The sequence below is a fragment of the Calonectris borealis genome, chromosome 9 (genome assembly GCF_964195595.1).
Source record: "Calonectris borealis chromosome 9, bCalBor7.hap1.2, whole genome shotgun sequence".
NCBI classification, from domain to species: Eukaryota; Metazoa; Chordata; class Aves; order Procellariiformes; family Procellariidae; genus Calonectris; species Calonectris borealis.
Window position 1 is genome coordinate 29954619 of NC_134320.1, and position 24550 is coordinate 29979168.

The following is a 24550-nucleotide window of genomic DNA, read 5'->3' on the forward strand; positions in this document are numbered from 1 at the left end:
CTATGTGAACACTATGCAGAAAAACATTTGCAGGCTTCCCGCAAATGTGTCAGTAAAACTGGTATTTCACTAATATTTAATGGTTTGAATGTTACCAGCACTCTTCCCTGCCATGGTGTGTTAGTGAAAAATAAACAAGTCTCTATTTTCTGGAGCAATTTAGCAATCTTTTACTGTCTCTTGCAATAGCATGTGGTTAGCTTTGCTGACTTCAAATGGTCCCAAGAGATGGCTGCTCATAGGAGAATAATCCCTATTTGTTAGAAAAAAAATACTGAAATTACACAGGAAGATTTTCTAGTATGTTTACACTAAAGTCTCCTAACTCTGAGGTTCACAAACTACTTCTGAAGGAGTTGCAAAATGTAATTAAAGAGTCTACTGCCAGCAGGCTTAAGATCCTTATGTTTTGCAGTGCGATAACCCCCACATTTTGGGATGGGGAAACAAAGGGATTCTGAGGAAATTGGACAAGCTTATCGTTTTCACAGCAGAGGTTTCTCTTTCACAAACCGGAGATCACAAAAAAGCCCTAAACCACTGTGCTTACTATCAAACTACTCAAGTCCGACAACAGATCCTCACCTGCATCAGACGCTGTCCTGCCTCCGCAACGCAGAGCTACCAGGGCACCGCCAATCTCCCGTCCTGCTGCTGCCAGGATGCACGTCGCTAGCAGAGCCGCACAACCGAGCTCTGCCATACCCCTACCCTCTGAAGTGCTCCCCAGAAATGGCTTTACTGGCTATGCCCTTGAAGTTCCCTCCATTAGGTTTTCATTGGAAGTTTACTGTTGAAAGCTTTTCAGTTTCCGTCATCTAATAAAGCAAAACTACGTAACGTGATCTTAAGAAAATCTAACAACTGGGTTATAAATGCAAAACCTGCTAAACCCTGTCAAAGACTTTGGAATTTGAACAAATTAGAAGTCTAAAACTTGCATCAATCCTAATGAATTTGCTTCTATGTTTTTACAAATACATGTTTTTACCACAAAGTGTTCAACAGCAAAGATGCAAGACTATTTTTAAAGGAAGCCATTTACATTCTTCTACCTGAATTTAATGGTTTTCTATATCCCATGCTTCCAGTACTTGCTTCAGACATTGTATATAAACCTCAGATTTGTGAAGCCTCAATCTTAATCGTTAATTATTTGATTTTAGCATTTTTTTGAATCAGCTTCCTCATCTTAAGAATTATTTTAAGCTAGGAGACATGAAAATAGAGAAACAGATGAAGGCTAGACCTTAAAGTGAGCTTTTGGTCTAACTACCAAATTTGTATTCAAGGCCCTGAAGCTTATTTCAGTTAAATAATGAAGTCCTTGGAACCTAAATACCAACTCTGTCCCATAAATACAGGAAAGTGGCATCATCCAGAGCTTAAAGCAAAAATGCAAATTTGTAAAAGTTTCTGCTAGAAAAGGAAGATGTGCTTTTGAAACTTAGCCTAATGCTAGCACTTCAACAGAAAACAGAGCAGGGTGCATTAGCATTACTTTTAACCATCAGTGTTGTACGGTACACAAATTGTTGCCAAGCAAACTTTAAAGGACTCAGTTAAGCTTTGCAAGTTGAAAAGCCTCTCAAGTCAAATACAGCCAGTACAATGATGAAATAGTTATCAATACTTCAACAGCTTCTACAGAGCTTGCTAAGCAGAAGTATTGTGACAAGCCAGAGCATCACAAGGCATGAAGTCACATAATCACTAGGACTTCAACTTAATGCTGACAAAAAAAAAACCTTCAAAATCATTAAAGTGCAGGAAAGAAACAGTTTGCAGCTACTGATGAATTAGTAATGCATCTCTGACAAGTCATATCCGTAAGAGATACGACTTTGTTGCACTTCATTGCAGTTTCTCGCCATGAGTTCAATGCTAACTTAGTGGGTTTAGTTCATCCTCGTATCTTGTCATGGTTCACGTTTGTTCCCCATCCAGCTCTACTTAAGCAGAATGAAAGCAAGCCAGAAAGCTTCCTTTCCTGGTTTTGAGACCGAAAGATTTTAACTTTGTCAAAGCTGTGTTTAAATATAGCATTTTCACAACATGTTTTCTGATATAGGACTCAACAGCCACAACGCCAAAAAGTTTCCTTTTTTTTGGAAAAGAAAGCTGTAAATGTTTTAGTGCAGGTCAGGTAGTAGCTGAGTAGCATTAAACTCTTTCTGCTTACACATTATGTACGATACATGCATAATGGAAGGAGGAAGAAAAAAATGCTATGTCATATATTTTAGACTTATTTGTTCTTAAGTTTCAGTACGAATACTTCACTTCCATGACCTGTTTTCAGACCTTCAGGCTGCAGAAGTCCAATATGAAGTTCTAAACACAAGCAGCAGTTCTGTGCAAACAAAAATGACGAGAAACTTGCATAGAGCGAAGCTGTTCATGCATACCTCAGCACGTATGCATTCCATACTTAAGCATTCATACCTATCCCAGAAGGTCTTTGACTCGCGTAACTTGTTGAAATGGAACGCTTGGTAGAATGCAGTTGACGGATTCCTATGAGATCCAAGAATCAAACAGACATATTGAAAATGGGTACGTAATAAAAATACTAACTCTCTTATTCAACCTGCATTACAATGTAAATTAGCTGTCCAGACAGGTTAAACATGTCCAAAAGTTTACCGACTTCACAGGATGCCTAAAGAATAGTTTAATGACTGAAAGGCCTTACTGTTTCTTCGGGTTTCCATTAAGGACATATCGATTCAAAAAGAAAAAGTAATCCTCAAGCCCTATGGATTTTCATGCTATTTCAAGTTGTTACTGTAAAAAGACGATTGTAAAGCCATTAATGAAACATCTCATGTCATGCTGACGATCCTGTATAGGTAAGCTGTATACCACTCTAATGCTATACATACCTAAATTCAAAAGATACCTTTCATATTTTTCATATTTCACAAAATGTCTCTGCAAACAGTACCCAGTATTTCTATTCTACTCAGCACCCTACTTTATATTCAAAACACACAAGTTCTCCAAGGGGACTTGGAAGTCAGAGCTAAATATGCCACATTCAAACTATGACAGATTAAGTTACAACTGAAAACCAGATCAAGTTAAAATTGAAAAGTGGTATCTAAAAAAATCGCTAACTTTGTAAGAGGTTGTCAGTCATCCTCATGCTTCCCCTTTTTGATGCGCAGCAGGGCAACTGCTGTTTGGAGGCGCTTTGCCAAGCAGTAAACCGGAGTGCTCTAGCTACCACCCTGGGTCTCACAAGCCTTCAGCCCAGGCTCCAGTAACCTTGCTGAAAACCGGACGCTACGGCACAAATTCTGTCACCAGTGCCAAACCCCTGAGACAGCTTGACCCTCCTCGTTCAGCGCGCATTTGCCCCATAGATAGCAACTACACCAAGAGTGTAATTTGAAGATCTTAGTTCTCCGAAATCTCATCTGAACACTTACTGTTTACAAGATACTGGATGAAGCACAAAGTCAAAATTCTCTACTGCTAGTGGATGTACCAGAGCTTTATACTTAAGCTTAGAAACTCCTTTTATCAATACTGCAGTTCATCCTTACGTTGGTATAGCTATACCAGCCCTAGAGAAGAATGCAACAGCTTAGCTGAAAAAAATCTTCAGAAAAGCTAGTATTAGTTCAAATTCCTTTTAAAGCCAGTTTTAAAATTAGAAGTTTATACCAACGTTAGAAGCACAGGTGCCCATCTCTTTCTAAGTTTATGGCAAGAATACTTCTTAAAACAACTGTCTTCAAGTTATTTAATTATTTCCATTTAAGTACAATTACTGTATAGTTGAAATCACAGAACAAAACAAAACATCACAGAAGCAGCACCATAACAAAACACTATCTGAAGTAATTTGACTCCCATGGCAGGTGTATACCAAAAACCTCGCAAGGATAACGATATTTGTGCATCAGCAATGATCAGGAATCACTGGTTTGAAGTGTTTGTCACTCTGTCTCCCACCTTCACCACTCTACCCTTCAAAAAAAAAAAAATTCCATGTGAGTCTGGAATTTAGCTTAAAACCTGCTACAGAAGTTACTTGATCAAGCTGATAAATATGATGCTCCTATGTTGGTACTACATACATTTTCATAAGTATTGCACACTTGAGTGACAAATAAATACAACTAATTATAGGAAGAGCAACACAATAGCTAAAGGACATTTGAGTGACACAGGGGCTTAACATATGGAAAGCAATTGGCATCTGCAGATCAAGAGAGCATTCCTTTGTTGAAGGGAAGGATGAGGCCCAAGCTCTTCTTTCTAATTCAGTTGTCTGTGAGGATTATGTAAAAAGTCTCTTCTCAGAAGGTGACTGTAAATAGAAAGCCATTTAACTTCCAAGATAAATTTACTTGCAGCATATAAAACCCTGTTGCCATTGTTAGGTGTAAAAAGTTGTGGTTTATAACCACACGGCATGTATTTCATACAGTCTATTTTTATACTGATACCCTATATGCTATATATTCTTGTACTATTCTTAAGCAAGTATCTGGAAACATATGAAAAAGTTTTCCTCGTTAAATTCTCATTTGTGCCCCCTGATGTTGAAATTGCTTTTGCAGTACTTCAGACAATTAAGAGAACATTTTCTACTCCATAGCTATACTTTAGCAAGGTGTTAAATAGGGGGGAAGAGGGGGCTACCTAAACAGGAAAAGGAAATCCACAGGGGTAACATGAATGATGCCTAATGCGCAGGTCTGAACTCAAACAATTGAGTTTCAGTCTGTTGAGGCATCTATTTTTAACCACATCAAACAGTAAAAAGCTAGAGAATTACTAAAAACTCCTTTGAGTTTGCAGAAACAATTGAGAAAACAGCTTACAGCAGTAGTATAATCTAACCTGCTGCTGCTGTGTCACAGCTGAAACACCAGAAGTCCTTCTAACACTGCCTTAACTGAATGTAGGGACAGCCTGGACGAGAAAAGCAGATTCCTCAGGTCCCCTCCCCGGCAGACGGCTGGGTCCGCGAGGTCAAGACTCAGTCCCAGTTGTTGGCAGATTGACACAGTGGAGCCAACAGCCAGCCAGAAAGGGGATGTCCCTAACCAGAGAACAAGAGCCCACCTCCTCTTCCACAGGAGATACACCAGACACTTTTCTTCCTCTGTCTCTGGTGAGAGAGGAGAAGAGGTATTCCCAAGGACAGAGAGGCTCAATTCCAGTCCCAGAGACTATGACAACTAGCTTAGCACTTTAAACACTCAAACTGTATCTCGCTTCGTAAAAAATGCCTCCGTGCCTCTATAAAGAAGTCCTACAAAACATATAATATTTATTTCCTTTAAAAGCTCACAAACGTCAAATTCACAACATGCTACGGTTTCTAACAACAGTTTCCACGCACCAGAAATTTGATCTAAATTTAAAGGATGAGAATTTATTCAGTTCTCTGAATACTTGAAATTTCAAGTCCCTTTAAAAGGGAAGTCTAAGCCACATCCAAAGTCTCACCTCATATGCGAAAGAGTATCCTCCCACTGGCATTAATCAGGACAAGCATATGCCAAATACAAACTTTATTCTAGAGAGCTCTGCTTCACTAGAAACCGTGCCCATGGACGCTGGCAAATTTTCAAGTATACAGATAAATGCCTTTTAGTTTAAATAATGATACTGGCTTTGGAAGTGCTGGTTATCAGCTTGGCATACAGAGGCTGCTGAGCAGATGCCTTTTTTCCAGCTACTACCTTTGAAGGAGAAATAGTAACATCGTTGTTCATGACACAGCTGAAGCTATGTTCCAAACTTCAAACTACTGACCAACATCAGCAATTAAAGGCAACAAGAGGAGGAAGACGTGAAGAATACCACACTTTTTTTTTTCCCAAGGTGGCAAAATAAAAAATTCAGACTAGACCACCTCAGACAGTTCTCTGTCTCAGTATCACTGATTATTATTTTCCTTAACTTTGAGAACAGGAATGATCCAGAAAATTAAAAAAGCCTAAGCACCTGTCTTTGAAGAACATGAAAATAACAGGTCAGACAACCTGTGCTCAATACCTCAGAGGAAAACCAAAGCAAAGCAGAACCACCTGTTTATTATTACCTAGACAGCAGCAAGCCTATATGGATGGCCTTTTCAGAAGCTTATGTCAGACAAAAATTCCATCTGAGAAAAATTAACAGACCTCATACAGAAAAAACACAGAAGATGTGATCATGTTGTAAAATTAGTAGAGCTTTTAATGCCATCTTGCATGACATTTTTGTAAGTAAGAACATGGCTTATACAAAGCGGGTCCACCATTGATAACTACTCTGTGCACATGGCTCTCCAACAGTTCAGTGGAAGAGTGGAAGGATGCATCAAACAGAGCTCTCCAGGGGTCTCCTCCGAGTGTGTTATAGGATACTTTAATCCATGACTTGGGCAGTGGAGTACAGACTACCTTTATACCTGCAGATGATCTGCAAGCACTCTGGACAGCAGGAATAGAATTCAGGAAGATCTTGCCCAATTGGAGCAATGGTCTGAAATAAAAAGGATGCAATTCAATAAGGATAAGCATGAAGTACTATGCTCTGGTAGCAATAATCAGCTGCACAAGTACAAAACATGGAATGAGTAGCTGCCTGCAATTCCACAGAAGAGAATCTAAACAGAAGTTAAAAAATAAAAATCTTGCAAAGGTGTCAAACTTGCAATACTCCTCTTACACAAGTGTACACATACTAACTGAAGTCTTGTCTTATTCGGCCTTTCTGAGCCCTTAACTCAGATTTTATGGCCAGTTTCGGATACCAACTCTCCAGAAGGATATAAGCCTACCAAAGTCCAGGTAAGACCACTAGAAGACATGTCATATTCCAATTTTTTTTCCCCAATAACCAGAATCACTAAGTAGGAAAATTCAACATTTAAAGAGCGATGAAAGAGACAGTTACAAGCTTCGCATAGCTTAAAGTATCTAGAAAGGAGAAAACTTGTTCTCATACCTGTTAGGTATAAACACAGCACAAACATTACGGGGTTTAATTGCAGCAAAGAAAGTTTAAACTACATGTCAGAATTGTTTTCCACACAAACAGCAAGGAATAGAAAAGACTTCTTACAGCAGTGGTGGGATTCCCATACTTGTCATTCTAGAAGAGATCAAGCTGTTATTGCTCCAAAAGATTTCAGGCCCTTAAGTCTCCAGATCAGCCCATAGGCCCATCTTTCACAATTCTTTGAGAATTCAGGAGATCGCTAGCAAGAACTTTAAAGCAGAAGTTCTGCCTTTGAATAGGATCAACTCCTATAGGAACCAAATTTAACTATGAAATAGAAAAGAAAGAGGCTAGTTTATACTTTGAAATCAAACTGCCTTCCCGCTCAACTGTAAAGTTAATGTCTTTTTTTGGTGGAAAGTGAGAAATGACCATTCTCAAACAAAATTCTTCTTAGTTGCAGACAAAGCTCATACTGAAGCACCAAGTTTAAGATTAGAAAGTATCAGTAAAACATCCATTATTCTTGCGTTCCTACTCTTAGAAGTAAGGTCATTAATCATACAGTGATGCATCAATAGGACTGGGAATTCAACAGCAAGCTTCTAGCTTCCTATCCTTTGCACAGAAAGCTACAGGAGCCTGACAATATGCCTGTAAATAAAATGTGTTCTTCAGCTACATTTATCGGAGAGAAGATGCTAGTATGTTACTTTGTACATCTACATTATTTCTACTGTGCCAAAAGTGAACTAAATACTTTGAGAAAGAAGTGACTCAAAACCAGCCTAAAGATGAAGTCAGCAAATAAAAGTATTTAGCCTTTATGCAACGTCAGAATTATTATTTAACAATCAAGAGACCTGACGGTAAGCACACAGTCTGAGCTTACTTAAGAGAACTACCAGCATATACAGACGTATTTTTACTATGGTGATCAATAAGGAATCAAGGCATCAAAAAAAAAAAAAAAAGGAAGGTAGAGCCATCAACTGCCCAATTCGATGTGCACTAAAGGAAAATAAATTAATCCCTCCTTAGTTTCTAAAGTTTATAAAAGATTGGATGTATTATTACCCAGAAGCATTTCAAACCTAAGTTAGTTTTTAGTTGTATGTCTTACTGATCACCAGTAAAAGGCTGTGTTTAACTAGGTTACTAGTTATGATCTGCAATGAAGACTGATTACAGTTGGTCTCCAAATTAAAACACTCGGCACGGTTTATTTAGGATCTGAACCAGGGGCTTTGCAATCACTTGATCATAGCTTATCAGGAAACTCCCAGTAAAGTTTATGGCATTTGGAGATTATGTTTACACTAGTAACAGAATTCCTTCTCTGTCCCTCTTCTTTTAAAAGACATTTCACTTTTTTTATTTATATAGCCTTCTATTTAAAGCAACTGCAACTTTGAATCAGCTTTATTTCGTAAGACTCCACCTACAAAACAGAGTAACTGGAGTACAAAGCTTTGCAGGAGGGAATTGACAAAGACTACATGTGGCGCAGTCAATGTGGAATTAAGGAAAAAAAATCTCAAGATTAAAGCTCCTAAGTTTTATGTTTAATTACATATTCTGTTCACGTAGTTCCTTAAATCCATTATACTTGAAATATATACCCTGAAAAAACAGCAAGAATTAGATGCTGCTACATTCAGTTTTAGGTGCATTCTAGCTACAGATGACAGGAAAGGCTGAATCAATTAGCAGCCTGCATGACAGTTTTTGGGACAGTGGCTCTCAACCACCATGATGGACTTTAAAGGGGTTCACAGGCTACTTCTAAATGAAAATATCCAAACAGTGGAGAGAAAGCATACTGCATGGATCTGATATCCACTGGAAAAATCAAGAGATACACAAATTTAAGTGCTAAAAATCACCAAACTAGGACATGCTTAACAGCAGTTTTGTAATTGAATTCAAGAGGAAGGAGATGAAAGAACACCCAGATGTACTACACAATCATTAGCAAGACCGTGCCAGTAGCACCAGCACTCAGTTTCAGCTGCTTTCAAACAAACTACACGCTCGCTCCCTCCCAATGCTTTCAGAAACAATGAAAATAACTACTGACAGAACTGAAGAAGCATACATCACCTGGAATAAGACAGGAAAGTCCGACATCAGCAGCTCCATTTCAACTAGCTGCGTCTCAAACTCCTGATGTTTGGATTTCAAGTATCAGAAGAGAAAGAACTAGACTTTGCTACCAGAGTCGCATCCTCCTTTCCATAGCAAAGATCAGAACAGTAGCCCATACTTTCTTTGCTTTGCTCTCAGAAGAGGATTTTGGAAAATAATCTTCTGCACTGACTAGAAGTCTCTAAGGAGAAGTGAACAAGAGATGACTGCCTCAAGTGCACAGAGTAAGAAAGTCCAGCAGAGGCATTTCACTGATCACTTGCCTGCTCCGTTGACACACTGGCATCAGCTTTCCCCTGCTCTGGGGGCTTGGCTCTCTAAAAAAGACACCCGTAACCTTTTTCAGTCCCTAGGGAACTTTCTTTCCCTAGGGAAAGAATAAAACCACTTTTACAAAAACTGGTGATGAGAGTGCAGCATGGCCAGAGCAGGTTAGATCAACATTAGTAACGGTCAGACCAGAGGGATGTAGCAAATAATCTGAGTATTTAGTGGGCAACAGTTGGAAGCTTCTCAAATGTTGCAGCCCACCCTGAACAAAGAGCAGTCACTGGTATCACCACAAGCCCTTGCCTGAGGATAATCACCGTTCTCCTCAGTTACACGGGAGAGATGCCAACAATTTACTGTCTTGTCCCAGCACTGAACAATTATAGAAAACACTTTTATACTTGACTTACCACTGCATTTTAAAACATACTCAAAGACCTTCACAGTCTTGTACCAAATTAGAGCAGATGCACTATACCATTTCATATCTTTACTGAACTGACAGACCTGAGGTGATACTGATTTGTGAGACAAAAGGTGACATAGCTTCAGTTCTACACTTTATTATTATCTGATATATATACCAAAATACCAGCAAGTTTTCTCCCCCCCCCCCCCAAAGGATTTGACTATTGACTATGAAAATCTGATCTAAAAAACCAAGACGCATTTTGACACAATATTAAATTCAAACTCACTTAACAGGTTACAATAATTTAGTATCAACAAGTCTTCTGCAAATACAAAATTCCTAGCTGTAAAATCAGGATAGTTTCTTCTACTATATACTCCAGAGAACAGCTAGTACAGAACATTCTTTAGTACAGGCGTTTCATAAAGATTTGCTTTATAGAAGCTAACCAGCCTAGGTGTTTCAGGTGGAGCTGCACCTAGTTATTCACTTCAAGTCTACCGAGTTTTGCCACCAGTAATTCAAAGCCTTCTCTGATTAACATCACTTTGCAGTTCCTGCCTTTCAAGTCTCTGGTAGACACTAAATCAGCAGAGCATAGGAACATGAAAATTGAGACATTTCCCTTGATTTTATTACATTCTTTGAAAGCATGAGTCCAAGTTTCTATAAAGAGAGAGTTAAAGTTTACGTATACTGGTGAAAATTAATGAGGCCAGTAGGACATCATGCTTCCTGTTCACAGAGCCTTGGATCAGTAAAACGGTAGCACTTTGCCTCAAGACATAACTGAGTAACACCAGCCAGTAACTGTGTTAGGTAATAATCATTCAGTATTTCTGAAGGAGCTTTGCTGAAGAGTTCAAATAGTAAATTCTGATATGACTATTTGATACTAATCATGGAAAGAACAATGCAAGTGCTCATCTTCTAAATTTCTTCTTACTTCTTTCCAATTTCAACAGCTGCAACTCAAAACCCTAGGGTCCAACTCTCTCGGGTCCCAGAAACTGGTCCCCAAACCTCAGGAGTCCTGTATAGGAGACAATCCTGTAATTGTAATAGCTTTAAGGTTGTTCAGGACTTGCTGATGACCTTTTCCATCCTCTGCATCCCATCTTTCCACTTTCCAAAGCCAGACTCGCTGAACTCTTAGTTCACTCCTGACTAGTACTTCTGTTCCAGCTAGGTAACCAACGTTCTCGTGCTCTTCCTCCCTGCAGACAGCATCGTCACAGATATGCTTATTAGAACACTGCGTGCTAATAAAGCAAGGCTGTTTTACGAAGGCTGTCATGGTTGTCAGTCAGGCTGAATTTTAATTACATGATCTTACAGACTGTGTAAGGACTAATCTGAGTGATTCTGTTCTCAAATCAAAACACATAACAAGTGTAAGATTTCTCGTACTAATGACTTGTCCTTTCACTGGGTAAAGTTAACCTTCAGTTCTTGTAGGGACGATACAAGACAATGTAGTTCACATGATGCACTGCATAGCTTCAAGAAAAAAAACACAGTAGATCACATCTTCAAAGAGAAACAACTATAGATTAGAAGTTGATAAACTTAATGGCAATGCAGAAAGTCTTTGCTTGACCCAGTCAGGGATTCTTGCCACTATTAAGAAGCTTTCAAGAAAAGCCACAGAAAAGCCATCAATGTTATCCATGTTTGGAAGAATTGAGACAAGCTTAAAAAACAAACAAAAAAAACTTCTTGAAAATAACTTATGTGGTCTCAACAAACATCTTGAACTTCACAAGGGACAGAGTCCTTCAGCATCTATTGTAATTTGCCAGTTAACATCACTATGCCATATTATTCTTTTGCAAATTATCCCATTCAAGAGAGCAAGCTTGGAATGCATTTAAAAAGCAGATCCTAATACACTGGATGAAAGGAGGTAGTAAAAAACAACATAAATTCTGTATTTCTGAATTAAAAAGATCCACATTTGCTAGTATTGCATTATACATACAAAAATCTGGAAGATATGTCAAAACTTAAAAATATTGACTTCTACACAACTTGGCTGGTAAAGAAAAAGGCATTTATTAATATGTATGAACATGTTATTGTAGAGGATTAGGCTCCTACTGCCTACTCTGCCCACACAGCTAGATTTCCTCAAACCTATTGATGAAGGGGAAAGCTGCTTGTGATTACTGGTGAAAGTAGCCTTGCATAGTGGAACAGCTGGCTTGATACTCATCTTCAAAGAAAACAGCCCAAAAATTAGAAATTTTTCTTCTCCACTAAGTTGCAGTACAGCAGTTTCAGGTATTTCAGTTATCTATGAATACAAGTGGTTCCTGTTTTTCTGACAACAAAATACTTCAATATCTGTGAGGAAAAAAGCAAGTGAGGAAAACAGATTCAAGCAGACTCAGGCAAATCCCACCTGTCCTTACTTATGTGACATTGGTCAAGAAAGCATCTATTAGCAAAAATTTTAAATTAAATACATAGCTTTTAAAAAATAGAACCTAGAACATGTATGGCATGGTTTATTACATAGTATATTATAAATGTAAATGGTGTGGAAAGGCAGACAAATACAAGTTCTTTACAACTCTTCGCATTTCACGCCAGTCTGCACTCAGCTGAAGTTCTAACTAAAGCACTGTCAGTATGAGAGCTTACCGCTTGGCTTAAAGAAACAGTATTTTTAAAAAGGCATTTGTAGGGTTGGTCAAGGTATTTATGGTCCTTGCACCCACCAAAGAGTGTTCTACATAGGAGACATTCCCAGGAGTTGTCATCTACAACCCTACAAAAATATCTGAAATAACTTAACAGAGAAGCAAGCAGGGTTTTTTTAACCCTCATTTTTGATCACTCCATCCGCCAATAAACCAGACAAACTTGCTCTAGACGGATACAAAATCTTCAGATACTTCACTGAAACCAGTATCTCATTTCTTATCCATTCTACGCTTCTCCATTGCCACCTCACATACATACCACACTCATCCTCTCCCAGAAACAAAAGGGTCAGGACTGTGCCCTTGCTGCAAATAAGGCAAACGGTATTCTGGGCTGCATTAGGCAAAGTATGGCCAGCAGGTCGAGGGAGGGGATCCTTCCCCTCTACTCAGTGCTGGTGAGGCCACACCTGGAGGACTATGCCGAGTTCTGGGCTCCCCAGTACAAGAGAGACATGGACATACTGGAGAGAGTCCAACAAAGGGCCACAAGGATGGTGAAGGGACAACAAAGCATCTCTCCTGCGAGGAAAGGCTGAGAGAGCTGGGACCGTTCAGCCTGGGGAAGAGCAGGCTCTGGGGGATCTCATCAACGTATACAAATACCTGCAGGGAGGGTGCAAAGAGGACAGAGCCAGGCTCTTTCCAGCGGTGCCCAGTGCCAGGACCAGAGGCAATCAGGAAACACTTTGTCACTGTGAGGGTGACCGAGCACCGGCACAGGCTGCCCAGGGAGGTGGTGGAGTCTCCATCCTTGGAGGTACTCAAAAGCCATCTGGACACGGTCCTGGGCAACCGGCTCTGGGTCGCCCTGCTTGAGCAGGGGGCTGGAGATGACGACCTCCAGAGCACCCTTCCAACCTCAACCAGTCTGTGATTCTGTGACTGGTTTCTGCTATTGACATAGATCCCTGTTTCAGTTGGTAATCTTTAATGAGTACTAGACAAACATGCCAGTTGCCACTGTGATAGACAGCTGACACCTCTCTATGGTACTAATTAACATTTCTACCTTCTCTCTGCACTGTTAAAAGATTCAAACAAGCTGTCACGATACAAATGCATTACTCCTAGCTTCAAAGGGAGAATAGATATATACAAAAACGCTCTTGGAATAATTTTATTTTGCATGACAAAAAAAATTAAAGACAAGCATCCAGCTGTCCTTCATGTGGCTGAGTAACTCACCTGCCCTGCATGAGTAAAAATAGATTATCCCATAATGCAAAGAATTTACTAGCACTCACATTACTAGCACACATTTGTATTTATAAAGCACGAAGTTTAAAGATAGAGGAATTTTCAAGAGGAGGAATGAAGATACAACCTTACACTGCACTTCAAGTGACCTTTTATGTCTGGAGAACCTTCTCAGAAGACAGTAGCTTTAGCAGTTACTATAAATACTTCTATCTTTACACTTTGTCAAATATAGGAATAAAAGCAGACACCTGTGGCTGACAATCTAGATTTATGTACCAGAACTAAAACAGTTGTACTTCAGCAGGAGTCGTCTCACAGAAGTTTCTTATGGAATCTTTGCTGACACACAGAAAGCACAAACAAGGTTTGCATTTTCCATGAGCAACAGAAGCTGCTAATCACCAGCTCTAAAGTTGAAAAAATGAATATATAGCCTCAATATGCAACAGGACAATATTAAAATATCCAGCACAGTAACAAGGAACAATTCCTTTTTACTAGTGTCACCTGAAGTCATAAAAGATTATCAGCACTTCCTGTAAAAATGCACAGCCTGAGAGAAATTTCAGCTCTTCAGTATTTTGATAGCAGTTTGGTAGTCCTGCCTGCTCAAAAAACTTAAGTACTTGAATATTCAGCTTTTAACAAGAAGTTTAAAAAAGCTTCCATGAAACAGATGCTGTTATTTCTAACATACAAGACAGCATTCAGAAATAAGCTGACTATGGAACACTTGCACTCTTCTATAGGGGAGCAGAAAAAAATTAACCGGCAGCAGCTGAGCAGAATACTTAGGAGTACAAGGTACAGAGAACCGTTTATGTCAGAGCTGGTATACTATGGTCTTTAAACAAATTGAACTGTTTCACTTCGTGAATTTCTTTCAAGTATTTTCCCCCTTTCCTCCTTTTAATAACTCTCTCATCTGAAACACATACAGCTCGTTAACTTCAAAACTGTATTGACTCCTCCTTAACAAAGGCATTTGAATGTTTAAACTGGGAAACAGCGCTGACAAATGAGCAACCACATTTTTCTGTTTAGGTATCTTGTAACACTCAAAAACTGAATGCATGGCAGGATAGGTTTTCCATAATCTAGAAACTGGTGTGGTGCTGAAGTTACCTTATGTAATTTTTGTTATAGAAAGTACAGCAAAAAGTGAACAAAACTAACTAGAATTTTGCTTGCATTAACCATTATTTGATATCACCAACTGTAGTGTTCACCTCAGAAGTCCTATCTCAACTGTTTTTCAAACACTGTAGTTCTGGCCGTCAAACTGAAGGCGCTCATGACTGGAGCATGTCTGTCCATGTTTCATTCTCACCTGCTTCTACAAACACTCAAACTCAATCCTTCAGGAGGAGAGCTGAAACATTCAAGTCTGCAGCTGCAGTAGAGCTCAAATCTCTAGTAACTTTATGAGCAAAGTGAAGAAAGGGACAGTATTCAATAATAATGCAATTCTTAAGTATTGCTTACTGGTACGTATTTGCAGAATACTTTCTTTTTTCTTTAGGAGTACAATAAAATATGCACCTAGGGCAATACATAAGGAAACCCTTATCAAAATTACATTAATGCCCATGCCTACTTTTGTCTTTATATTATGAACATGGTCTCAAGAGCTCAGTTTTATCAACAGTTAGTACGCTACACAAATACGCGATTCAGCTGAGCAGAGAGATATATGTTGTGAAGAGGTCCGCACAATCAGGTTTTCAACAGTTTAGCTGCTGTAGTTGACAGTTCACAATTGCAGCCATTCATTAGCGTTCCTGGAATACAGCCTGCACAGTTCAAGCTGGTCAGCTATCTCTGGAAAATCATCTATACTCTGCTCTTTTTCCAACATGCCTAGTAATATTTTGCCCCAAAAGTCTGCCAAACATGTAGGAGGTTTGAACAAGCTTTCTCAGTCACATTCTTTTAACAGAGGCAACATATTTCTTTTCCCTCAAGAGCCAAAATAAAGTTATTAAGCCAGCTGGAATATTATGCTTGTCAACTACAAATTTGTGTATACATGGGCATAAAGGTGAGTGGAGAAACTGACATACCCTGATCCTGAAATCCTCTCCGGTACTCTGCCTGCCCTTCACCCAAAATAATTAGTACCGCTGCTAAAGTCCAGCAAATGAAGAGTCGGGGCAATATGGAGATCCAGTTCTGCTTGTGTTTTTATAGTATTTGTCAGACTCCAAATTCAAAGTGGATTGCAATATACACATCTGCCTCAATAAGAGTACTATTTCCTCCATCCTTGAATACTGTTGCAGTTTATTCTACTTGTAGCCAAATTCAGAGAGGAAAAGAAAATAAAACTATGTTATGCTGTAGATCTTTCAAAACTTCCACAGAACATATTTCTCTTTTTAAGAACTTAGCAATTTAGACACATCAACTGAAAAAAACAGCTTTGCTTTTTAAAGGAAGGTTGTGACATGCCAAAGGCTTTTTTCTTTAATCTTTTGGACCACCTACCCGCCCTCTCTTCCCTCCCAGATAAGATTTTTTGATTAATTGATTCTTCATTATTCATCAGATCAATGCAAGAAACCACAGTTTTGCCTAGACTACTGTAAAAGTGTACAGGACTATCAGAACAGGAAATTAAAGGTTTTCAGGCAATGTCTTGCAAAAAGGTTAGTTCTACATCTGTAGATACATAGTTCTGTATTATCTATATATATATATATATATCAGGCTATATAACTTCACACCTCCACCTCTAACTATCTTAGACGTAGTTTGATTTAAAACAGCAGCCCGTAAGACAGGAATAATACAAAGAACTTTTTGCAGAAAGATGGGAACTGACCAGCTTTTAATATCAGACCTCTGTCTCATGCTTACCGTATTTCTCGCCTTCTGTTTTCGAAGAATTCCCATCCTAAACTATTTTACCTTTAAAACAGTTCCTCTTCATATTCAGAATGGTGAATTACTTACTAGATAAATCCAGGATATTTAGAGCTATACAGTATTCCTTAATGAATCACTATTCTAGAAGATGACTATAAGAGAATGATCTACACAAATTTAAAGTACATACAAATATTTAAATATAATTGAAGGTGTCAGAAGAAATGTAGATACCTGCCGACATATTGACCCCCCCCTTCCTGGGTATGTTACACATTAATATTAAGATAAAAGAGAAAAATGCTTTCCACAGATTTCTAGCTCTTATGATCACAAAGAAAACTCTCTAAACAAAACCAAGCGTTAACTTCCTGAACCTGCAGGCAGCCTGAAACACTGACTCATGATGTGTGAACTCCCTTTGTGCCCTATTAGTTTTATCAGTGTCAACCCTCAGCCTATTAATGGCACTTGAAGGTCTTCATTAACTATTTCACCACTGATTTCAGTAGATAAAGCAGCTGGGCATAAGCCCATGGGAGTAGTGGTGTAATTCAAATGGCTGGAAAGAGGAAAAAAGCAGGAGCAAGAAGAGAACAGCAGACAAGCAGGAGACAGTTTTATAATAAAGCCTTCTCAGCGAGTAAAGCAAATAAAAACAAAGTGGTAAAATAGCCTTTATAAGCTGCTAGGCTTTTATTTTCTCCTTTCTCTATCTGAAACCAGTGGAAGTCAGGAAACTGAGGGGAGCAAAGAATAAACTTAAATCTACTAGCTCTGTATCTCCTACCTTGTATGAAGTCTAGGCCTGTTTAAAGCTTTTCTTGCTTATCAGTATCACTACTAAAGAAAGCTATTCCAAGCCGGGAGAGACCCTCACATACCATATAGCTCCTTGCTTAGTGTACCACTTCAGCAAATGACAAGGTTTTATCACCCAGTGCAGAAATGAACAACTAAGAAGTATGCATTTCTTTTGAGATAACCACAAGTTAGTTTCTTAACTGAACATCATATTGTGGCACGTAAAAAAGAGTGCTCTGCATTTAGAGTCCATTCCTATTCCTTACTCGTAGTTCTCACAGCCAAGTTTCTGAAAAAGTTTCTTTAGAAACGAACAATGTGTGAAGCAATGCTGCAAGGTGGCTCAAGTTCAAAGACAAAAGTACGGAAATAACTTTAAAAATCACTGTTCAGGGTAAGAGTACCAAGAACTGCCTCACTGGCGTGCAACATAAAGTTAGCAGCCTACAGGTTTGAATAAGTAGGACAAGTTATTCCTTATCATTATATAAAGTGATTTATTTGTCACAGATAATCATGTCTGTTACTACGATTTATATAAATAGTATCAGAAGCTATGCAAAATGAATGCAAAATACATTCCTTTCTTTCTAACTCCTTAATCATCAGAATGATTAAACGCAAGACAAATCATCTTCTGATAATACACTGAGCTATGAAGAAAACCCTACCAGCTTGAAATCTAACCTTATTTGCACAAAGAAGAGTTTGTCAGTTGGGTCAGCATTCCTCTTAAGGTAGGCACAACTGCTAGAAAATTTTGGCTGTTTAACTTTTTCTTTTAAGTCCTTTGCCGCTTTAATCGGAACTAGCACAAGCTCTCCACAACACAGCTTTTGCTTGCATAAAGGCATTAGCAGAGTTACTATCTGAAACACAGCGTTAGCCAAAGCTCCAGTCAGCACAAGGCCTGCATTACTGCAGATTTAACCCTCCAAACACTAAATTTGTCTTTGAAGTACCTTCTCCATCCACTGCACCCTAACCCCACATACGCAGCAGCTTTACTAAAAAGTGCTCCGAGCAACACTGACTGTGTCATCTTAAAGTCTGGTATTCTCCCAAGGTAAGGGAAGGCTTACAGGCTAATTCAGCACATTAGACCTTCTCATATTGGTGTTAGTCCTATTTTTAAAAATACAAATACATATAACCCACATGTACTTTATTCCTCCAAACTGCAGTAATCCCAACAGTAAACGTTAATGACATTCAGTGCTCAAACACTGCCTTCTCTGAAAGTCTTCTCTCAAAGAAGTCAATTAAGAACAGTTTTAGCCATCATGCTACCTCTCAGAGTAGTTTGACAAGTCTATGGAATAAAGTCACATACATGCTTCCCCTCTCAGGTCCTTTGAGGAGTCTGCTCATACTACACATCTTTGCTACAACTAGTAGTTCCAAATTATTTTCCTATAAAGAAAACTCATTGTAAGGTTGTACTTTCCACTGTACCTACATCTTTGCTCAAGTAAATGGCGTCCTTTTTATTCAATGCAAAAGACCATTATCTGTAGAGCTTTCACTATGTTAGGGCATACAAATTCATATCCAGATGCAAGTACTTTCCTCACTGATACTATAAAGTGCAAATTCAACAACAGGATAAAAATCAAGAATCTGTGTTATAAGCCTTTAAGTTTTCCAAGATACCTCACCTGATGGCCCTAAGATAGCACTACACTTCTATTTTTAACACCCTGCAATATAGTGGTGTTGATAAACCCATTTTAACCTGGCTGTCATTCCAGCATTTTATAATGCGTTCAGGGGAAAGGAGAGAACAGACTTCCTCGCCTACTGAGCATTTAGGTGCAGAAGGACAGTTTTCAGTCTTTGATTTGGAAGAGGTCACACTATTTGTCCATTAAGCAGCTTTCAGGCTACTTTCTGCCCTGTTTTGAGAGAAAAGTAATCACACTCACAGCCTGAGAAGAACAAGTATGGTTCACTACTTGCCTAAACACTTTGCTATGTTTTGTACTCTTAAAAAAAAAAAGGTAGCCCAGGTAAATTTCCGTACGACTTTCTGAAAATACGAACTTACAAAAACCACTTGACAATAACCTGGAAGTTTTTTTTTTTTTCCCCTTAAGAAAAGGTATTTTTATGGCATTATAAAATAATTCATACCTGTCTTCATCACCATCAACAGGAATGGATATGCCAAACACAGAGCTGGCAAGACTGTTCATAGGAGTACTTGCAGGTAACTGAAGAGGATTTGCTAGAGTGTCTGGAATGGGAGGCTTCACAAGAGGTTTATTTTCAGCTATAAGAGAAAGTGGTGGCTGAGGTAGGGGTTCCGATTTTCTTCTAGTATCATCAATCTGGCCTATTAAGGATTGAGCTTGAGTCTGAAACTGTCCGAGGTTTGACTGTGGCAGATTTGCAGGTACATTAGGCGTGCCTTGCATTAACGAGTGTCCGACGTGCTGTGGCTGGACAACGCCGGTACTTCTGCTGACAGAAGTGTGGCTAGTCAGCTGGGACTGGACCAGCGTAACAGGGACATTTGGCATAGTAGCAGAAGTGGTGGTAGACACACTAGGCACACTTGTACCGGGCACAACCGCAGGCACGTTCTGAACTCCAGAGACCACAGCATGGGGAGCACCATGCATTCCGGACACTTGACTGCTTCCACCCATTTGATGCTGAGTCACAGATTTCTGTTGCACAACCCCTGTATGTCCAATGCCTTGCTGCACCACACCTCCCGGTTGCGGAACGGCAGTCTGACTAGCTTGTGTCTGGCCACTCTGCATTAATCCCGATCCCTGTCCGACTGCTTCGCCAGGCTGTGCTGACACCCCCATCACTGGCGCTCCCACAGATGAGGGATTTTGGCCGGTCATCTGCCCCACAGGAAGGCTGGAAGCCACAGTACTTGGAACAGAGCCCGTAGTAGCCTGTTGAATAGCTCCTTGAGACTGCATAATTGTCATGTGCTGCATGTATTCGGTCTGACCAGAAGGTTGCGTCGGCAGTAGGTGCACTGGTGGAATCTGGGACTGAGAATAAGCAAATTGTTGAGGCTGAGTCACTGGTATGTTTGCCTGCTGCACCTGCTGCTGTGCCACAGGAATGCTTTGCTGCCCTATTGTCACATTTGGAGGTGCCATGCCTTTCCCGTTGGGTCCAGCCTGAGCAACACCCTGCGTATTTACTTGTGGCTGTGATTGCTGTGGCACCATCATTTGCTGATTTGCTACCGGAGCCCCAGAAAACATAGTCTGAGCAGTACTTTGAGGCATGGCCCCACCTATGGGTTGTTGCGGCTGCTGTTGTTGCCCAATGACAAAATTAGGTTGCTGTAGAGAGGACTGGTTCATTTTCTCTGTCTGGAGCAGCTGTGACACAGCAGTCAGGGAACTGTCAGCTATAGAATCGGGGCCATGGGCCGATGCTGGCACAGCCGAGACCACGACAGAACCTCCTGTGGCACCGAGGCCGCTGTCCCTCTCTTGAGCAGCCTGCTCGAAGGTGCTGCTGTGCCGAATGCAATCTCCAGTCCTGCCCAGGACACCACCACCATCTGAGTCCCGGTCATAATACTCCATACACGTCCATCGTCCTCGCCTGTAGGGCTCCCCTGTACCGTGGTCCAGCTTGATCACCCTGAAGCGTGAGCTGCACGCAGCAGCCACTGTCTGAGACATTGTCCCAGGAGCAGCAGATGCAGAAGGCCCTGTGGAAGGCAAGGCGGTTTGAGCACTGCTGCCTCCTGCCACGGCAGCGCCAGGGGCAGCAGCTGGCAGAGGCACAGCGGAGCTCTTGGGCACAGCCCCCCCATTGGGGGCCACAGCTGACGGAGCCGCAGACACCCCACCAGCAGCCACAGCCAGCTGCCCGTCCAAAAGGAGGTTGGGAGAGATGCTGCCAGGAGTTTCGGCCTCGCCCACATTGTTGAGAGTCTCTTCGGAGGAGCTCCGCTCGCAGACATCCTCAGGGCCGTAGTCAGTGGCTCGGGAAACATCAAAGATTTCAGAAGACACATCCTCGGTACGGGACTCATCCGGGTCGTCCAGGCTCTCGGTGTCCTCGGTGATGCTACTGGCCACCTGAGCCGTGGTCACGCTGGTGATCTGGAAGCAGCTCTTCTTCTTGGCCGGCATCTTGGACATATTTCCTCCGCGGGGAGGGGCTCTGCCAGCCGGGGCGAGGCGAGCGCAGTACCGGGGCGGGCTGTCACGGCGTGCCGGCCGGGCCCCCGACGCTACCGCACATCCTCCGGCTGCTTCCTGCGGCGGGCGGGCGGGCCGCGGCGCTCCCGCTGGCGGGCCGCGCGGGGGGCGGCGGGGCTCCTCCTCTTCCTCCCCGTCCGCAGCCCTCCTCCCGCGGCCGGGACGCGGGCCTCCTCCTCCTCCTCCTCCCCGCCGCAGCCCCCGCTCCGAGCGCGGCGGCGCCGGCCGAGCGCCCCGCGGCTTCCTGCCGGCCTCGGCGCGGCGCGGGCCCCGGGCGGGCGCGGCGGCCGCAGAAGCAGGCCCGCGGCCCGCCCCGCGCGAGGGGCCTCGCGGCGGCCGGGCAAGGCCCAGGCGGCCCCGTCTCCCCCCGCGCCCTGTCTCCGCGCTCTACCTGGAGACCAGCGCCAGGCGCATCCTGCTCGCAACCAGCCCGCGGGCGAGCCCCGCAGGTAAACCCCCCGGGGGCGGAGGGCCGGCGCGGCGGCGAAGAGGAGGAGGAGGAGGAAGAGGAGGAGGAGGAGGAGGAGGAGGAAGAGGGGGAGAAGGAGGAGAAGGAAGAGGCGAGGCGGCCCTGGCGCGGGCGGCCCCGCTGCGCTGCGCCGGCCCCGGGAGCGCGGGCTCCGACTGCGGCTCCCCTCGCCCAAGATGGGGCTCAACTTCTCCTGCGCTGCACCCTGGGAAGGGCGCCGGCCACGCCCCCCGACGCTCCGGCGTGATGACGTCACGCCCCGCCGGAGCTGGGCGCGGGGGGGGCGGGGAGCGGAGCGTGCGGTGGCTGTTTGGAATGTGCCACCGCCCGCCAACTGCCCCCCCGTCCCCGCTGGGCTTGGTCCCTCCCGGGCGCGCGAGCCAGTGTTGGCGGTTGCGCGTCTCTCGCGCGGCGCCCCGCAGCTCCGGCCCGAGGAGAGCGGGCGTCCCCTCAGGGGCCGGGGCTGCCCCTGCGGCCTTACTCCAGCGGCATCTCTTTTGTCTCTCTGCAATAAGTGCCTGATGTAGTTACTCCAGGAGAGCTATTAATGGAGCGTCGAGGCCAGACCCCGTCCATAAATCTGTCAAGCAGCGGGTGACAGTGTTTAAGCTATTTACCCCTCCTGTTGAATGACAATTGCCCTGACACAATAGGAAGTTATTTCAGAAACACTCCTCTATTAAAATAATCATACTTTCCAGCCCACGTTTATTTACAGCCAATTTCTAGTCATAAAGGTAACCAATTGCTCGTTATTTCTCGTAATTCAGAGTCGTCTTTCCCTGCACACAGACTTGTTATTAGCGTCTTCCATTAATCAGATATTTCAAGCAGTCAGAGCCTCCATCCTTGAACGTTCTGTCTTCATTGTCCTGTCACACCTTCTCATTTCTTCTCAGGGAGGAAAGAATTCTGATGATCACCCAAGTCTTCATCTCTTTGAGCATTGCCATCATTTTCACCAGCCTGGTGAAGATGCTCTGGTATAATTTAGTGGGAACCTGGTAGTGTGTTTGACCAAATGTGGAAGATAACCAGTGGGGTTTTCTCCATTAGCCTCAGGTCATGTCCCACAATTTATGTCCTGCCAAGTAACAAACCCCAGCTTTTCTGGGTATACTCTGAGTAGAGGACTGTCCATTCATCTGTCGCCATACACACTAGTAGTCTCTGTCGAGCCTGAATCTCAGGTTATACCCCATTTGTTCTGCTTTCGGTAAAACATTCTGTTCTGTGGTGCCTTGTGAAGTCTCATTATGTGTGTAACATCCTTGGTTTCCGTGTCTGTGTGCACACAGTGTGCCAAGACTTGCTTTTCTTCTCATCTTCCTTGGCACTTTGTCTTCTGCCTACTTCTTTTTACGCTAGTATGAACCTTATTTTTAATTCTGTTTCTCTTTGTACTAGCTCATCCCTTATTATTTCCTGTCCTCATATTCTTCAAAGCCTGCCTTCTAGAGTTTCTTCGTTGTTCTGCATATGTTAGGAGATGATGAACTGTCTGTGCGGCATCCTTTTTCTTCCTTAATGATTTTGAATTCTCATCTGAACTCCATTTATAATTCTTGGATTTCCTCCTGGTATACAGGAGTTTTCGCTCCTGATATGACATGAGTTCTGCCAGGTAACACTTTCTGGAGTAGCTTCTACCAGGTACCCACTGGAGAATAAAGCATGTTCTTTATCTTCTGTTTACTGCCATCTCTTAGCCCTCTGGTTAAATCTACATTCTTAGAATTCATCTTTTCTGTCCAACCCTGACTTTGAAGAGGGAATAAAGACAATCCCCCAAACTTCCTCCCAAACAAATTCCCTCCAACATGCAATCCTTTGTTTCCTGCAGCCTCTTCACTGCATGATTTCAAATATACAAATGTTAGAGAGGAAATGTAATGTATACAGTACAAGATCTCTAAAAATGAGTAATATCATCTTAATACCAATTGAAATGATCTTAAAACTTTGTATTTCAATCTAAGAAATGTCTTATGTCCATGAGAAAGTGTATTTTTGGCATGGGATGTGAGGCGTTAGACCTTAAACCTGCCATTAGCCCAGGAACTATTACTCCTTGTTCTGCAAGTCAACCAAATATAATTTGATAAAAGAATGGAACTCTGTATTTGAGCAGAGAGGGCAATGCTGCTTTGGCAAGTTAAGTTTCATTTTAACAGGCAGCATGTGGATGTGTCTGGGAGTTTTGAAATTAGTCACAACAATGGTGGATTAAATAGCCAAGGGAATGTCATATGGCCAAAGATGTATAATAATGCAATATATTCTACAGCACTACTGTTTACACCACAGATACCAATGAGGTCAGCAGGACTTCTGGGTTTTTTTTCAGGTTAGTATGAAAGCTGTAGGGACGTGAAGCAGCTGGGATTGTACGTGGCGTGGATCTTCTATAAATGATGATGATAATCTTTGGAGAAAATTTCACAAGGGCAAGGAATAACTAGCTACAGGAAATAGTAAAGACTTGAGATAACTTGTATATAGATTTTTTAAATTTCTTAATTTTCAAACG

The 24550-nt window shown here is 41.9% G+C and overlaps 1 protein-coding gene across 4 annotated transcripts in view; it reads right to left on the minus strand.

Annotated features, from left to right (window-relative positions):
* TSC22D2 (TSC22 domain family member 2) overlaps window positions 1-21770 on the minus strand; it is a 30805-nt gene extending 9035 nt beyond the window's left edge. The window contains exons 1-3 of one of the 4 annotated variants that reach the window (XM_075157580.1): window positions 19498-21770; window positions 2446-2517; window positions 2320-2353 (exon numbers count right to left, since the gene is read on the minus strand). In XM_075157580.1, the coding sequence (XP_075013681.1) occupies window positions 2335-2353; window positions 2446-2517; window positions 19498-21491 (2085 nt within the window). In that variant the 5' untranslated portion in view covers window positions 21492-21770 and the 3' untranslated portion in view covers window positions 2320-2334. Of the gene's footprint in view, window positions 1-2319; window positions 2354-2408; window positions 2518-19497 lie in introns of those variants that run through there. The other 3 variants (XM_075157579.1, XM_075157577.1, XM_075157578.1) reach the window with 3 other exon arrangements.
* Between the last annotated feature and the right edge of the window lie 2780 nt (window positions 21771-24550).